The sequence below is a fragment of the Sinocyclocheilus rhinocerous genome, unplaced genomic scaffold (genome assembly GCF_001515625.1).
Source record: "Sinocyclocheilus rhinocerous isolate Xijiao unplaced genomic scaffold, SAMN03320098_v1.1 scaffold5064, whole genome shotgun sequence".
Taxonomy (NCBI): Eukaryota; Metazoa; Chordata; class Actinopteri; order Cypriniformes; family Cyprinidae; genus Sinocyclocheilus; species Sinocyclocheilus rhinocerous.
Genome location: NW_015636846.1, coordinates 207,452 through 226,757, shown reverse-complemented (window position 1 = coordinate 226,757; position 19,306 = coordinate 207,452). Strand labels below are relative to the sequence as shown.

The 19,306-nt window shown below is 36.7% G+C and overlaps 1 protein-coding gene across 1 annotated transcript; it reads right to left on the bottom strand.

Moving 5' to 3' along the window:
- Positions 1-2,816: 2,816 nt before the first annotated feature.
- Positions 2,817-18,319, bottom strand: LOC107748213 (gap junction alpha-5 protein-like). Its single transcript, XM_016562931.1, has 2 exons — positions 18,071-18,319; positions 2,817-4,518 (listed from the first exon to the last, which is right to left on the bottom strand). The coding sequence occupies exon 2, from the start codon at positions 4,501-4,503 to the stop codon at positions 3,298-3,300; it is 1,206 nt and encodes a 401-aa protein (XP_016418417.1). The 5' UTR covers positions 4,504-4,518; positions 18,071-18,319; the 3' UTR covers positions 2,817-3,297.
- Positions 18,320-19,306: the final 987 nt, after the last annotated feature.

The following is a 19,306-nucleotide window of genomic DNA, read 5'->3' as shown; positions in this document are numbered from 1 at the left end:
TTTTCTCTTCTATTCTTGCCCACTCCTACCATCAGCAACCTCCCCAGCCACAACAAGCCTCTCATCAACCTGTTGAGCATGGTTCTCCTCCTGGATTTCGTGTACACACCCCCTATGTGTTTTTTTTATTTAAAAAAACACATTAGTTTCCTTAGTAGACCCATATTACACAGATATACCTATAACGCGGTTGTACTGTTAACGCCTTATTTTACTATCCGACTACTTCAAATAAAATGAGGTGAGACTCGAACCTTTTTATACTCTCACACGCGCGCCACATAATTCTATTTGCGACATCATATGCACTCATGCATAAGAGAAAACAAAACATTTTAAAACATAACAAAATTATTACATCATAACATAACATAACATCAGTCTCATCTAGGCCACAGAGAGAACTTTTCAACAGCAATATGGAAAAACAAAAATAAAAAAAAGGTCGTAACACGTGCAGGCTTGTAAAAGCAATTAAGCAATACACAGAAAAATCAAACAGCTGTGGTCGAATATTATGTCTGAATTTAATACACGAGAAAGAAAATATTCTTTAAAGAATTTTTCTCATTATAATGGTCGGCTGATGGCGCTAAACAAACGCACATGATCATTGTAAAAAGGTCCTTGAACAGGACCGTGAGGCTGATGATGTACGGGGCAACTTTGGGCAATGCTCCTGTCAACAGGCAACCAGGTGAGACACAGGGCCCACGAACGATCTAAAGTATCCAGATAGAAATGTATTCCCCATTTTGGGAAAGTGCCCAAGCAACATTGCTCAAAAAAAAGTTTCCCGGCAAAATTGCTCAAAAAGTTGCACCGTGTATCATCAGCCTTAAAGATATTAAAAACAAATACAGTAGCCTGCATACAGAAATAGGCTACAATAATGTACACTTATTGATTTGTTTATTCTTGATGTGAGTTTTTAATGATTTATGGCTTCTAATTATTATGAACACAAATACTTTAACCATTCTTATCTCTTCTGGGAATGCACACACACAATTTTGTTCTGGAAGGATTTCTCTGTCTTTGTACGTGCATTTTCATCACAGAGTTTTTCTTTATTACACAGTATAAAGGTGTTTTATTTGGTCATCACAACTTTGATAAAGATGTTAAGGACCCATATTTTTTGAGAAACCTTTTTTTTTTTTTCAATCAAATCAATCCTGTCTTGACATTCTCCATACAGAAACTCCAAAGCCCTTCACACCTTCACGCCATTTTTATGTTTTCCTAATTTTGTAACCTGTAATTTAATTTTCAATTACAGGCATTAGTTTTGTAAATTCTTAGTTAATAATAATTACTACAAAGCTGGCACGGAGGTATAATTACAAAAGTCACTATCTGACTGTTATTTATTTCTGAAGTAAGTCAGCTCCAGGTCTGTGACGCACCGTGTGTGTAATAATATATTTCAGTGAATTCTTCGCTTTATTTCGTTCACTCCTTGTTGATATATTGCACTCAACTTCCATGCACTATGGACATTAGAGAATCAGTGAACAAGTGAGCGATTTCTGGCACAGCAACAGAGTTAACAACGTGTGCTGGAGTCGACCCCGACTTCAGGGCTATTTAAGGCATGACATTTCGGTTTGTGGGTGTGAAGAGACTACAGGTTTTGTGACAGCTTCACAAACTGAATAAAGCCTACATTAAAATTACTATATTTCAAATAATATTGCCAAATAATATCACTACAGTAAACTGACAGTGGGTGAGAGCTGCCACTATAAAGCCCAACTATATTGGCTACGTTGTAATGTAGCCTATGAATGCTGTAAAAATACTGGTTTAATTTTATAATGTGCAGAAAAAAAAATTTCGTCACGCATGCTTTATTGGTGCTGGCATATTTTTATTGTGTGCTGTAAACAGATCAGAGGAGACACTGTGTGGCCGCAATCAAATATGAAAAATGAAGTGAAATAAAGCTCATGTCATTAACTGTGAAAGAAGGATTACCAGACCAACTCTAATCATCTGTCATACATTTGTCATTAAATTGTTTTTAATTGTAAAAACTCCATACACTAATACAAGATTAAGTATTACATAAAAAGAAATAGAGATGACTACATCAGAAGACTAAACAATGTTTCGAAAGGTCAGTGACAGTAAATCATCTTTCTGAATGGAACACGATAATTTCATTGACACTTTATGAGATTAGATGACATTAGTGGACATACATATTGCAGACATCAATGAAAGTGCATGCTTTGATAAATACAAACCCTGCTTACCATTAATAAAAACGATTGTTTTCAGACTATTAATGCAATTGAGTATGCTATATCAAATGATGATATTTTATTAAGCTGCGATTGCTCTTGCCGTCTTTTCTTTTTGATCTACTCTTCAAGGCACTTTCAATTGGCCTACGTATGTTTTATGTTGTTGTTTTTTTGTTTTTTTTTGCCTTTGCCAAATCTTCAATATCAACTGAATATCAAACTGATTTGAGAGTTCCTCTGTTTTGATATCTCATTATAGGCTCACTACTGTAACAAATAAGTTGTGTGTTAATAATTCACACATATTTGCATCAATCGTAGGTTGATCAAAATATAAAGTATGTCAGGATACTTCAGAGAATTATGTTATTTATTTCACATATATTTTAGTAAATTTGTAGCATAATCAGATGAATTAGTCATTTATAGCTTATAAAATTCATAAACCTTAATAAAATAATCATGGCACAGCATGGCATGTTTTTTTTTTCTTTTCATTTATTACTTACTTTTTTTGCAATGATCTTTACTAAGATATAAGTGCTTTATTGCTTTTTGGCTCAAAAAAGTGTTTGATTGGAGTGTTTTGAATTGCAAAAAACAAAGAACTAAATCAAAATAATTTTTCTTACACTATGAACCTTATCAGCGTGCAAAACTACCCTGTACTCTCTTGTAAATGTTGCAAAGTTATTTTAGTAGTCCTTTCATCTTCCATCCATACATCCATTCATCTAAATATATCAACACCCTTTTATTTAAGATTATTTGATCCACCCTATTAAAATCTACACACGCTTACAACAACAGTTTCAATGAAACCATATTAAATGCTCTGATACAGATTCTCTCTCTGTCCTACACATTCCCATTATCTTCTGATTCATGCTGATATTTAAGCCTTTCTTATCACAAATAAGTGAAATATCCCATATAGTACCAACACACAAGAATACTCGATCACACACAAGCATGCACATCCCCTCGCATTCATATCTCTCATCTTAAGGCTAGTTCACACTCCCAGATGGTCCTTTAACCCAACCTACACGGCCAGATCACCTGGTCTAACTCGGTTACTACTAGTACCACTAGTCTTGCTAAGTCGGCGCTTGTCTCTGAAGCAGCCTGGTTGGGAGGATGGTGTGGAGGGGGCGCTGGGTGTCATCTCACCCGGTACTCGAGCCTCAGGGCTCTCGTAGCTCATCTGCAGGAAGTCCACAGCCGGCTCAAGATCAACGTGGCTGTGATGATGCCGCTCGGTGGCCATGTTGACGGAGTTCTGCTGGTGGGCCAGGCGGTTGGTGAAGGGCTGGCAGGTTTTGTGGATGTGATGAAGATGGTGGTGATGAAGATGCGGGGGTGATGTTGGACCTTGGCTTGATGCTAGGCACTGGTTGAAATCTGGGGGTGGGGTGCAGGTTTGTGAGGGATGTGGCTGAGCCGTCTCAGGCAGATCCATTGGAATACTTGTCTTGCTGTGTAGGACTATAGAACCAACTTTGGTGTTTTTGCCATTGACATCATTGGCGTGTTTGTCAGCATATTTTCGAAGGCATTGCTTGCACTGTTTCCATCCAAGGTGGTACAGTTCTAGCACGCTCAGAAGCAGTGAAACAGCCGCCACCACCAGCATAAACACAATAAAGATGTTTTTCTCAGTTGGACGGGACATGTAACAATTCACACGGTTGGGACAAGGTGACATGTTACAAGGATACAGAGCATTCAGGAAGATTCCATACAACATGTACTGGATAACAATGAAGGTCACTTCCATGATCAAGCGGATCACAATACTCAGGACGTACGTCTGCAGCAGCGCCCCCTTTAGGTGGATCTTTGTCTTTGTATCTTCGGCTTTCTCCTTCCGTTCCAAATATTGCTTCTCTCCTTTGCCCTCATCACCCTTCTCCTCCTGCTCCTTCCATTTCCGCTTCTCCTCCATGCGGACGATGTGCATGGCATGGCCCATGTAGATGAGTGACGGTGTTGATACGAAGACGATCTGTAGCACCCAGTAGCGGATATGGGCAATGGGGAAAGCTCGGTCATAACAGACGTTGGTGCAACCGGGTTGTAGTGTGTCACACATGAAGTCAGACTGCTCGTCGCCCCATGATGATTCCGCCGCTGTGCCCAGCACCAGGATACGGAAGATGAACAGCACGGTCAACCACACCTTCCCCACTGATGTGGAGTGCTCCTGCACCTCCTCCAGAAAATTACCCAAAAGACTCCAGTCCCCCATCACTGCACGCCAATGCTAAGAGAGAGCAAAAAAGAAAAAAACGACATTGATATTGACCCATGAAATGGTGTCCTGGTATTAACATTTAAAGCTGTTTTAAATGATTTATGGATAAGTATTCCTGCTGAAAATATGACAAGGGAGGCTGAGTCTCCTCAAAAAATGCATTTCGAAGGAACATAACAACGAAGTTGACAAAGTTTACTTAAGTTTAAATCAGTTAGCCCACAAATAAAATCCAGAAGCACATTGTTACTATTATTATTATTATGCACATAGTCGAGTTTAACAGTTTTTTTCAACTGCTTACACACATTTTCAAAACTTTGCCTCTTTTTTCCAAAACTTTACACACAAATCCAAGAATTGCACACACAAAATGCAAAATGCCTCACATATCTTGCAAAATGAAGCACTGCATTCAAAATAGCACAAACACATCTCAAAAGCAAACATTTGCAAACACCTTTGCTATAATATTAATTCCTGTTAAATTTTTGTGTTACATAGCCTACAGAATTGTGTGTTGCGTTTTGCAAAAAGTGCTTTATGAAATTGAAAAGTCAAATGCCGAGAATTAGCTTATGGTTTTGCAGATTTGGTGTGTGGTTTTGGTGATTGAGTGTCAGGTTTCAGAAATTGTGTGACAAGTAAAGTTTTTGTGTGTAAGTAGATGAAAAAAAACTGTAATCCATGCGCTTATAAACTGACCAATCAGAATGGATATTCAAATGCCAGCGTTGTTTGCTTCCATACAAAATGCTACCGAGAAAGGCACGAGGATATAGTGAAATTTGTCTCTTTCCAAGGAAATCATGCTTTTTATTATTTACAAGTAATGTTATTTTAAATCCTGCCCTCAAAAAGTTTTTGTTAAATATTGTTTATTCCCTCTAGGAAATGTATTTATTTATTTTTCTTTTGTTAAAACGGTTTAGACATGGTTATATTGCTCGTATATTTGTTATTCACTAAATAAAAAAAAGAATTTGTTTCTCTCCACCTAACTAATCAAAGTGAGCGGTAACCATACAGGCCAATCAACTTTTAGAATAATTGTATTGCGTCATCAAGCCTAATGTGCTTATCAGGTGGAGAGACATTTTAGTCGGATTAGTCAAAATGGATGAAGTGAATATTAATGAGGAATCTGAAACCACAATCAAGTGAGACTGAACGACAGGGATGTACATTTCCCGCAGTGACTGAGTGAAGAATGGAGTTCTTCAAAGCATATGTGAGTAGATGTTTGATGGAATGGGGCTCTCCATTCATGATGTCTAAATGTTTAGTCTGTGGCGCTGCTCTGTTGGTTTACGATATTGATAAATCATGTTGCTACAGTTTTTTTTTTTTTTATTCGCTTTGGTACTATTTTCACAAGTAAGGTGTATTTTTTCAAAACTCTTTCAAAAATCCAAACTGATCACACTTGTAACATCGCTAGTCATTCTTTCAAAATCTGATCTCATAATTTCATTACAATTATACATATTTTCATCCACTCAACCATTGTTTCAAAACATAAGATTATTGTAATATATATTGTGTAACGAATCAGCTCATGGGAAATATGAATAATTAATCATAACTAGTTATAATTAATTATGAATATTTTAGATCCGCTGTAGATATTTACTTGACCTCTCAGGGTCAACTGTCTTGTCAATTCTAAGAACGTTAATTGTTGCCATGCAACCAGGAGCCTGTTCGGCTTCCTGGGGTGTTACGCATTTCGGGGGGAAGGGTTCATGGGTCCTCATATGGCTTGTTAACTGAGGGGGGTTACAGAGTATTTGTTAAATATAAAAACAAAATATATATTGTGTGTTTGAGTGGTCCAGACGCTACAATTGAGAACATTTGATTTCATCAACAAAACACAACAGTATGATCTTCTCTCAATTTAGTACTTTTAACAATCAGTTCATTCTAGAGCAAACAATGCAAGATACATCTTTCAAACCACCTTGCTGAAATAATTACAGTAATACAGACAATAATGTTAGAAAATATACTTACATTATCAAGATAAATTACTTATAGTGCAAAAAAATTATTCATTACATTTGATTGTCCCTAAATTGCAAACAAGTTCTTTAGAAACTATAGGCTATCTATTGAATCTATATCTATAGCTGCACCAAATGATTCACTGATTGACCATTAAGATGAGTTAGATTAAATAATAGACAAGTGTATGAAACTGAATGAGAAGACATGCAAATGAAAAGTTTGATAGAGCGTTATGAAAAGCAGTTACTGTAAATGAAACATTTTATATAGATGAAACAATTATTTTGTGTAGTGAAAAGGATACTTTGTGATTGTGTGTATTGTACTAAGACAATTGCAAATATGCTGAAATGTTTGAAAAAAGTGCACTTTTGATGATCTGTTGTGATATTAGTACTAAGAGTTTTGAAAATTTAACAGTTGCTTGTGAAAATAGTACCAAAGCGAATAAAAAAAAAAGTGTAATGGAGAGATTATAATGCGGCATTCATTAATCAATACTTTTTTTTAATATATCAAAGGGATATCATTTGTGTACGTGTGCATCAAAAATAATGCAGTAATGCAATGCAGTCTTCCCTCACGGGTCTACAAGTGTCACCCCCACACATTGCTAAACCCAAAACTTACACATTACGTTTCCTTTCTTCAAATGGTAACTGAACTGAAGGCATCTAGTAGTGTTATTATAGCCTACCTAAAAAACGTTTTATTATGTATTATTGTTATTCAATATTAGATATTAGCCTATATATAGGCTAAGTCTTAATTTCAGTTTTAAAGGTCTGCAAACACTGAAAATTATTTTTTCACATTTTTGCGAATCACTTGTAAAAGAGTATTGTGTATGTGTATGGCTGACCACCATATTTGTTTTAATTAAACCTAATTAATTACATCTTATTCCTAATTTATCAGATTTTTTAAACATTTGAAAAATGTCTATATTGTCAATGCATTAGATAAAAATATGCTGAACTTTTTCTCATTTTCTAAGCCATTTTTATAACTACTTTTAATAATCTGTCAATGTGTCAAGGTGTCAATGTGATCAGGTGCTTTATAGCAGAGTAACAACCGTTGTTCACCGACAAGCTGCGCAAAACATGCGCAAAATATGATAGTGGTTTTGCGCAGCTTGTCAGTGAACAACGGCTCTGTGTAGTTAATGCTGCTCCATGTGAAAGCACGCAGGTGATGGAGATTTACCGCTGATTAAAGAACCGGCTTTACTGACAAGATGCGCGTTAAATATCGCATGCGATTTATCGTGCAGCCCTAATCCACTGTCCAAGTTTGACAAAACGTGTCCAAATGCTTTTTTTTGGTCTTTCTTTTTAATGATATTATCTATTGGTATATTATTAAAAACCTAACAAACTTCTTTTTGTGAAAAGTGTGCTTGCTGTCAAATGCATAGAAAGACTGTTCTTGTGATCCACTTAAACATTTTCAGAGGTTTCACATGCTGTGCATCATGTATTGTATATTTACAGTAGGGCCTGAGAGGGGACCACTGTTCTAATTTTAGTCTGGCCTGCCCCATTTTTTGGGATAGGATGGGAACAGTGGTCTTGGCAGGGTAGGTCAGGGCAAGGTGATGCCAAGGGCCCTGAGAACTGCCACTCTGAATGACCCTGCCCAGGCCTAGATAGGGTGATCATTTTACCACAAAACAGATTTCTGCCAACTACATCACGTGTGCCAGCATTTGTGCTTCTGTTTTTGTTTCTGTATGATTGATGAAGCTATTAGGATGCTGCATAGACTAACTGAACTTCTCAACACAGAGACAAAGCAAACAACATGAAGGGGTCAGTGTTCCAAGTTCAGACAAATGTGGCAGGCTGAGAAACCAGACCAGTTTTTTATGTCAATTTTCTTTTTAATATTTAAAATCTGGGAAGGGGGCAAAAACTTTTTCACACCACTGTATATATATATATAGAAATCAAAACATCTTCTTTTGCCATTTAATTTTTTTAAAGCTATTTTTCACCATTAATTTTTTATAAAAAAGTATTTTTTTTTTTTAGATATTTTGGGAGCACAAAAATAAAAACTTTCCTAAATAGATGCTTTTTATAGTACTGTATATTCTATATTGCTTAAATGAAGTAAATACTCCATTTCAAGTACTCCTTCAAAAGTTTCCTCTCTGTTTCTCTAAAAGGTGTCAAACATGAGCTCAGGTGTATTAATCTTAGACACTAACATTAACACTGTCCAGTGTTGCTCTGCTTCCCAAAATAACATCAGTGAGCACTGCCTCATTTCCGTAAATGTCAGTCCAGCCACGTCAATCTCCCTTTAAATAAATCACTCATTCCGTAAAGCATCTTGTTTATCTCTTAAATGATTAGTTAATTCTAAATGAAATTGATACAATTGATCTAACAGCTTAAAAGGTGTAAAAACAATGAGAGTCAATCAAACATTGATCTTTTCTTAGGGTCTGCATGTGCCTGTTTTAGTTGTTTTATTTAGCACCAGTTAAGGTTACCTCGGAAAGGGCTTTCGATTTAATGCTATTTACAGGATGTTGTCACTCGAATACCCATTAAACCTCAAATGTTTTATGAAGCACAACTGCGGCCACACTAGAGAGTTACCTTTTAAAATGTATGTGTGTGTATGGGTCTGTGCCTGCCTGTGCTCTCACACCCATCCTGTACCAAACCCTGTTTTGCTAGTACCGGTCTTGCTGATCTCCTTGTAGAATGGCCAAATATGGACAGACAGGTTTGAGCAGAGGCCCTCCTACTTTTTGAGCAGATGTAAAATAGTCAAAATGTCTGATTAGTATTTAGTGAGACAGTTGAAGATGTGGGCACTAATGAAATAATTGGAGTTTATAGTTTAAAGAAGCCTATTTTGTTGCACTCACTACTGATTTTTTTTTTTTACCATCTTGATTTTTTTTTTTTTATCTTTTGAGAAAAATATACCTGGAAGTTTATATTCCTTAGTAATTTTTGTTAAATTGTCCCAAATGTACTTGAGACATGAATTTTAACCTGATAAATTTCCTGTGCATGTCAGGTTCTGGTCTTTAAATGAGCTACTAAAGAAAAGGGCAGTGAGCAGCTGACTGAACAATTAAATCTTTCTATGTGTTTCATGTGTCAAATCTAATTATGAAAATTTATCGAAAGCAAAAAGGAAATTCAATTAGCTGTCTTAAAGGGATAGTTCACCCAAAAATTTAAATTCTGTCATTAATTACTCACCCTCATGTCGTTCCAAACTCGTAAGACCTTCGTTCATCTTCGGAACACAAATTAAGATATTTTTGATGAAATCCGAGAGCTTTCTGATCCTCCATAGACAGCAAGGGAACTACCACGATCAAGGCCCAGAAAGGTAGTAAGGACATAGTTAAAATAGTCCATGTGACAGTGGTTCAACCTTAATTTTATGAAGATATGAGAATACCTTTTGTGTGCAAAGAAAACAAAAGTAATCACTTTATTCAACAATTTCTCCTCTTCTGTGTCAGAATTCGACACAAGTTCACGTCAGTATCACACCGCATGCGTGTGCATTCCTCCGCTTGCAAACAAGCCACAGTGCATTAGGGCTGTCAAAAAAAAATTCGAATTTCAAATAAAAATCCACATTCGAATGCAAAAAGTTGCATTCGAATTTTAGGTGTGCATTAAGGAGGCAGCCTTATCAGTGGCTGATGACGATGTAAGTGTTGCATTATAATGTTTTTGTTAGCCTATCCAGTTGAAGCCACTAGATGCGGCGCTGCTGCGTTGTTCATTAAAAATATTGCGGAAAAAGAGAACATCAGTGCGGAGAAGATCTTGGCTGTGTCCGAAATCGCCCCATATACCCTTAAATAGGGCACTATTTGAGGGGACAGCCATTTTTATTGGTGTCCGAATCCATAGTGGACGTTCCGCCGAATGAATTCCCGCATCTCGCCAGAAGATGGCGCCCGCAGCTTGAATAATCAATCCGTTCATATTACAAAGTGCTCATCCATGGCGTACAGCATAATACAACACGGGTATAAATTCATTGTAAATTGATTACTAAATTGTTTAATTAGGGTTTGTACATATTTTCCGTGACAGAGTTCAAGATAAATCCTTTAATCTTACTACTGGAGCTGCTAGTTTGCCAGTTTCAAATGATTAATAAACAGCAAGCACCAACTATGCAAAAGCTGCAGTCCTTCCGGTGCTGTGTCCGAAATCGCCCCCTATACCCTTAAATAGGGCACTATTTGAGGGGACAGCCATTTTTATTGGTGTCCGAATCCATAGTGGACGTTCTCGAGTGCACTCATTCAATCCCACAATGCACCGCAAAAACGAGTGTACAACTGGTGCACGCTCAACGGCTAGAGAATACCCATAATGCACTGTGAGAGTCACGCTGCGAATGAATTCCCGCATCTCGCCAGAAGATGATGCTCACAGCTGAATAATCAATCCGTTCATATTACAAAGTGCTCATCCATGGCGTACAGCATAATACAACACGGGTATAAATTCATTGTAAATTGATTACTAATAAGATAAATCCTTTAATCTTACTACTGGAGCTGCTAGTTTGCTAGTTTCAAATGATTAATAAACAGCAAGCACCAACTATGCAAAAGCTGCAGTCCTTCCGGTGCACTCAGTGTCCGAATTCACTCACTCGTTTTCATTCACTCCTTCTAGGGAACTGAATTAGTGACCTAATGTAGGGAATAGTGAATGAGGGTATAGGGGGCGATTTCGGACACAGCCCTTGTTTACGTCAAAACTGAAACCAAGCCATTCACACAGAACGCATATTTTTTCTAGAGGGACATCTATCACCTTTGCACTCACATCTCGCACAAAAGAGCTGCATGTTAAGAAAGCCATGTAAAGTTAATGCAAGTTTAACTTTTAAAAAAAACATCGAGACTTTATGGTGGGGGGTTTTCCCCATCCCACTGCATCTCATGTTTTTAAAGGGGTCCTATTATGCTCTTTTACAAAGTCTTGATTTTGTTTTGGGGGTGTACTAGAACAGGCTCTATACTAGGTTGTTCGAAAAACACATTATTTTCACATATTTTACATTATTACAACACCTCTCTCCCCAGTCTGGCATGAATGGCTCGAATAGTTCCTGTATGAAATGAAAGCCCGCCTTCTGAAATACAAAATGTGCTGTGATTGGTTAGCTGGCCCAGTGTGTGTTGTGATTGGCAGCACTCGGCGCCTGGTCAGGAAATGTCATGCCCCTTACCATAGCCGCCTGCCAGCTTCAGTGTAAATATTACGTCAAAATCAAATCAATTTGAGCACGATTTAAACCCGGATGATTCTAACCACTCTAAGTTCGCCTGCCTTGGAAAGCTAGCGTGTCTCCGACATAGTGATAACACTCGTTCCCTTCTCTAGTGCAGCTCAACCAGGTCTCATCCCATTCGTCGATATTTGTGATATCACAAATCCCGGAAAATATGCGTTGTAGTCCAAACGAGTCGTTCGTTGTAGTTTTTGAAAAGTGATTTCTGTTAAATAAAATATCTCCTTTTGAAGTGGACTTTGAGCTTTGTAACTTTGCAGATCTTTTTTATGCTCAAACATAGGGTGACCATACGTGCCATTTTCCCCGGACGCGTCCTGGCCAGGATTTCTATATTGCTTTGATTCAAAGTACCTCGACAGCACAAGGAACAAGTTTCGAAAACACAAGGAACCGATGTCATACACCGATCGGTCTGCACACGCAAACAAAGCCAAACCCTAGACATTTTAAGCAATATAGAAATCCTGGCCAGGGGAAAATGGCACATATGGTCACCCTACTCAAACAGCAACATTACAGACTAACTAAAGTTGAAAAAGTGAAAAAGCATAATAGGACCCCTTTAAATGAAAAATGTACTCTGTGTGATTGGCTTTCTGCCCTTTGTATTAAACTATGTATACATACATAATACTGTTTTGTTTATAGTTGTTTAAGCAACTTAATTAATTATAATTGGTTTATAAACATTATGTACTTTTTTTCCACAGATAGTCATGTTTTCTTATGCTTTGAATAAACGTGCATTAGTAATATCAATGCGCCCTCTTGTGGCCTCAGGAGAGAAGCCAAAAGCTTTTCTTCAGTTTAACTGAAATTATGCATTTTAAATTAGAATATAATTCGAATTTTGATATTTCAGTACAAAATTCGAATTTAGTTTTTCAGCCAATTTTGACAGCCCTACGGTGCATCTGGGTTCTACGTCAGCAGCACCACATGCATGCATTGTGTTACTCTTGTGAATACACAGCGGAAATGGACATGGAAGAAAAGAAATTGTTGAATAAAGAAATTGTTGAATAAACTTGTGTTTTTGTTTTCTTTGCACACAAAAAGTATTCTCGTAGCTTCATAAAATTTCGGATGAACCACTGATGTCACATGGACTATTTTAACGATGTCCTTCCTTACTATCTTTGTGGGCCTTGTACGTGGTAGTTGCGTTGCTGTCTATGGATGGTCAGAAAGCTCTCAGATTTCATCAAAAATATCTTAATTTGTGTTCCGAAGATGAACGAAGGTCTTACGAGTTTGGAACGACATGAGGGTGAGTAATTAATGACAGCATTTTCATTTTTGGGTGAACTATCCCTTTCACTCTTATGTGCAGCAAAGCACAGAATAATACTTTCTTCTGGCATATAAAGTGCTACTTTGTCTTACATAAGGAGTTTCTTTTATACTAGAACATGCACATTTGTCAAATGTGCAGTCTGGTTCCTAAGAAATTCAGCATTTTCTTGTTCAGTTATGATGTTGCTAATGCATGCCTTCTCAAAGGTGTTTTTTATGTGGCAGTGGCACAGTCTCGCACCAGATGCTTTGGAAGTGACAGTCAATCAGTGACGGGAACTCGGTAAACTCATGTGCGTATGTTATGTTGGCAAAGGCTGTTCGGAATGGCATTGGTGGGAACGGAATCTTAGACATTCAAAAAAGAAAAAAAAAACTGAATGAGGACGGAAATATCCGTCTGATTCACACTGACTGGGCGATCTCTGTCGCCAGTGTGCTCTCTAGACTAACTAAAGTTGAAAAAGTGAAAAAGCATAATAGGACCCCTTTAAATGAAAAATGTACTCTGTGTGATTGGCTTTCTGCCCTTTGTATTAAACTATGTATACATACATAATACTGTTTTGTTTATAGTTGTTTAAGCAACTTAATTAATTATAATTGGTTTATAAACATTATGTACTTTTTTTCCACAGATAGTCATGTTTTCTTATGCTTTGAATAAACGTGCATTAGTAATATCAATGCGCCCTCTTGTGGCCTCAGGAGAGAAGCCAAAAGCTTTTCTTCAGTTTAACTGAAATTATGCATTTTAAATTAGAATATAATTCGAATTTTGATATTTCAGTACAAAATTCGAATTTAGTTTTTCAGCCAATTTTGACAGCCCTACGGTGCATCTGGGTTCTACGTCAGCAGCACCACATGCATGCATTGTGTTACTCTTGTGAATACACAGCGGAAATGGACATGGAAGAAAAGAAATTGTTGAATAAAGAAATTGTTGAATAAACTTGTGTTTTTGTTTTCTTTGCACACAAAAAGTATTCTCGTAGCTTCATAAAATTTCGGATGAACCACTGATGTCACATGGACTATTTTAACGATGTCCTTCCTTACTATCTTTGTGGGCCTTGTACGTGGTAGTTGCGTTGCTGTCTATGGATGGTCAGAAAGCTCTCAGATTTCATCAAAAATATCTTAATTTGTGTTCCGAAGATGAACGAAGGTCTTACGAGTTTGGAACGACATGAGGGTGAGTAATTAATGACAGCATTTTCATTTTTGGGTGAACTATCCCTTTCACTCTTATGTGCAGCAAAGCACAGAATAATACTTTCTTCTGGCATATAAAGTGCTACTTTGTCTTACATAAGGAGTTTCTTTTATACTAGAACATGCACATTTGTCAAATGTGCAGTCTGGTTCCTAAGAAATTCAGCATTTTCTTGTTCAGTTATGATGTTGCTAATGCATGCCTTCTCAAAGGTGTTTTTTATGTGGCAGTGGCACAGTCTCGCACCAGATGCTTTGGAAGTGACAGTCAATCAGTGACGGGAACTCGGTAAACTCATGTGCGTATGTTATGTTGGCAAAGGCTGTTCGGAATGGCATTGGTGGGAACGGAATCTTAGACATTCAAAAAAGAAAAAAAAAACTGAATGAGGACGGAAATATCCGTCTGATTCACACTGACTGGGCGATCTCTGTCGCCAGTGTGCTCTCTCTTTTTCATTCTCTCTCTCCATTTTCCTTTTTTTCCATCTTCCTTTTCTTCTTCTCTTAGGAAGCAATTTCAAACAATATGATTTCCTCCAGACTTGCTACTTTAAAGGAAACAAGTCTCTTAGGGTCTACAAGTGCAAGGGTGTTTTCTTTCCCAAACAGAGCAAAAGAACGACACGAGATAAGAGTTCATTTGTGCAGATTATTTTGCATCTGGTTAATGCACAAAATCATAAAACCACAAAAGTCTTATCATGAGGTATTATTAGAGGTCAAAGATCGCTGTATTTCTTGAAGATAGTAAACAATGGGACTTCAGAGCGCATATACAGGTTGGAGAGATGAATGACAGGCAGGAAGAACTTTCACCTGCTCTCATATGATTTTCTGTTTGTGAAAGGAAAGAGTTGACATTGGTTATTGACCTTAAATGGCCTTTAATGTATATACTCACACACTATGGTTAAATTAAGAGGCATTTACCCCTCAATACACAAAACCAATGTATCTTTAATTTGATATTAATATTTAATATTTAGCTGTTTTTTGCTTCTGCTAATTACTTAATACATTAATAATGTAATAATAATTGATGTAAACTGTATAGATAGACAGACAGACAGACAGACAGATAGATAGGTCGATCGATATTTAATTTATGGGTTTAAATGTAAAGCAAGAAAATAGAGACATGATTTATATCAGTAAATCAGTAGTGACTTGTGTAAAACATTGATTTTCAGGCCCTTGTATAATTTGATTTAGTTCCAGTGAAAAGGTGCTTACGGATCAGGATCTGAGAAATTTTTCAGAACTCTTCTTAAGCTTCTTTTAAATTGTTTGTTCGGAATTATCAGAGCTTCCCTTAGCCCTCAAGGATTCTTTGTCTATTTTTTATGACTGTAAGCCACTGTCAAACATTCAATAACAAAAATAAACTTAGAATAACATGCAGCCTCACACTCCCATTTGCATCAGTTTAACAAGCTGGGAACATTGCCACAACACCTTTGAAACATTCTAGTAGCACTTCACAAAGGTGCCAGGCACTGTTGGCAAGTGATGGCATGCTGGTTTTTCTCAAAGTGATCATGTTGCTGCGGGCACACTGATACTCACACCATAAGAGGCTCTGCAATGCCCACGCATGAGACCGACCCCTTAACTCTGAATAAATATTTATTCAAGCCCTTTCCACTCAACCTGATGTCAGGGACTACCAGAATCAGCATGACACCACAGACTGTAGTCATATCTTTGTCCCAATATACCAGAAGTGTAAACTAGGCAAGACACAAAGACAAACACTGTGGTTAATATAGTTATAAGTTTATCCTCTGCAGAATCTGCATGATGTTTCTTTTTTTCTTTTTTCTTTTTTCAAATAAGAGGGATCATAAAAATTGCATATATAAATGAATGATGACGCTATTGCCAGAAATGTACAGTTTAAAAGTTTGGGGTCAACAACATTTTTTGTTATCGTTTTTGAAAACATAATACTTTTATTCAGCAAGGACACATGAAATTGCTCAAAAAGGACAGTAAAGCATTAATAAGGTTAAAAAAGATTTCTGTTTCAAATAAATGCTGTTCTTTTAAACTTTCTATTCATCAAATAAGCCTGAAAAAGCAGGACAACTGTTTTCAACATTAATAATAATAAGAAATATTTCTTGAGCTCAGACTCAGCATATTGAAATAAGAATTAGAAATAATGATTTCTGAAGGATCATGCGACATTGAAGACTAGATTAATGCCTGCTGAAAACTCAGCTTTCCATCACAGAAATAAATTGAATTTTTAAATATATTAAAACAGAAAACAGCTACTTTATTGTAATAATATTTCACTATAAATCACAAAATAATATTTCACAATAAATCACAAAATATGTTTACTGTATTTTTGATTGATTAAATGCAAAAACATGAAAAAAATTGTTAACTTTACAACCAATCATAACCTGCCTCTGCCTTTACCTCATTAAATATTCATGTACACTGAAGTCACAATTACTGAACAAAGCAAACTCTCATTATTTCCAGTTGAAGACTAAATGTGTATATGCACTTGTGTTACTTGACTTGAACTTGCATACCAATGCTAAATGCATGCTTTAAAAACAAAGGACAGAACAACTGTTTAAGCCAGGCATTCCAGGACTGACACAGGCCACTTTAATGGATGGAGAGGTCAAGGATGAGATGCTGAGTTTAGCCATATGAAGTGAGAATACCCCTCGCCTGACTCGGCCCAGTGCAGAACCCCATTATACAAAGACACCCGCACATATCAACATCTGCCATCCAGTGGGATCCCTCATATGGGTCATGAAGGCAATCCTTTCTATGCTTGTCAGGCTGCTAACAGGGTGATGTGTTTCCTTACATGGTGGTTCTGTTTCTCTCTTCACCGTCAAAGCAACTGTACTTGTCTTATTAATCAAGACAGACACCACTTGACATCACATACAGGGCTTTTGTACTTTGTTATTGGGATATGAAAGATATAGAATATATTTAACATATACAGTGACGACTCTTAAAATGTATTTGGACACTCAAGCCACACTTGTATAAATGTATGAATGCCACTACATTAAGAAACAAAACGGCAAACCAATAAGACCAATAGAATTTTCACTTTTAAAGCAAAATATTTCACAAAATAGAAAAAGGCTGAGTTTTAAACAAAAATTAGGGGATTAGGTCTGAAAGAAATTCTAGCATCATTTGTTTGTAGTTGCAACTTGGTTTGATATGTAATTTAATTTAACATTAATGCATTTGTAACTGTAGGTTCAGTGGGGCCACTGTATCTAGTTATAGAAGTAAAACTAATACACCAATCACAGCACAGGTGATCTAATTCACTTTTCTACTTAAAATAGACTAGACAATCAGTCAGTCATTAAAATAGTCTTTGGCCAAAGTACTATAAAATCATAATCCTTTAGAATGACAAAAGTGATGTCATAATGTGCAAATGAGATTTGATTCAAAATTATTATTTGTGACACTGTAAAAAAAATGAACATAGAAAGATCTGTACATTAAAAAAGTGAATATTAAAATGTAAAAAAAAAATCATTAATACATTTTGAAATATTATAAATATAATTTAAATATTATATAAATAATAAAAGTACCAAATAATCTCTGTTTATTTTTTTAATTACAAAATTCTGCACTAAACCTCAAAATAATGGAAATAAATAAAAAAAGTCTTATTTGACCCACAGATCTCTTAAACAATTAAAGTGATGCATAAGTTAATTACCTGTCTGACTTCTAACTTATGAGGCTGTCTTTGGTTGAGTCTTCTGTGGTCTTGTCCTCTTCAGATGAATGAGTGGGCTGTTATTCTGTGGCCCGGGGGTCCTGTAGATGTAGCCCAGCTCTGGTGTCTGTATGACAGTGGGGATATACTGAGCAATGGAGAAATGGCAGTGTAGCTCTATAGAAAACACTCCAGCAATTTCTGGAGTTCATATACAGCACACGCCCCCTTCGTGTGCGTCCCACTGTGGGAATAGAGCACAAGTGTGGGACACTCTGAGAAATACTGGGCCATCTTAGGGAGTGTTTCAAATCCCCCTCCACTCTTCCTTTTCCTCCTCCCCCTCTCTTCCTCCGTCCCTCCCTCCCTCTCTCTCTAGTTGCCCCCCATCCCAATCTACACCACCCCACCCACTCCCCCATCAGAATGCACTTGGTGGCACTCTATTTTGGTGAGAAGAATACCACCGTGTAAAGAGAGGAAGTCAGATTGTAATGGAACACAATGGCTGTTCTTCTCAGGCTGTTTGTTGGTGATGTGATGCGTTGTGCTCGTGTCACTATGTGTTTGTTGAAGTTTGAAGTTTTACCCCCTGCCCTGATCAATAAACCTTTTCATGCAACAACCACACAAACATATCTGCACCATACATGCACTTCCACATGTAAACTATGACTTCCATTTTAACAAGTAGCTCTCTCTCTCTCGCTCTCTCTCTCTCTCTCTTTGTTTCTCTATGTATATATTTATAATTGCATGATGTAATAGCTTTATATTGCAGTTTTTATTTAGAATGCAAAGGCACACTAGTTCAAATCAAATGAAAATTATTAATATATAAGGGACATTTCAACTAAACCAGATGTCACTGTGTGATATTTTGAACATTTTAAATTTCATATTAAAAAGGAAAAAAAAAAAAGGTCTTGAGGGTGGGTAAATGACAACAGGGCTTTTTTAGATAAAAGTAACAAATAATCGATTGAATGCTTTATTCTACAAATAACCATGCGAATGGGTGATTTCAATCACATCGTTGTAAATACAAATACTTTTTTTTTAAACTAAAATCAACTGAAACAGATTATCATTTTATTGTGTTGGTTGTTGTACGTATTGCGGCAATTCGGGCATTAAATGTTCAGAGAATGGCACTTAGAGGTTAATACTCTATTGCATTTGCAAAACAATATACCGTTACCACCTACACTAAGCCCTACGATAAATCAACCAAAA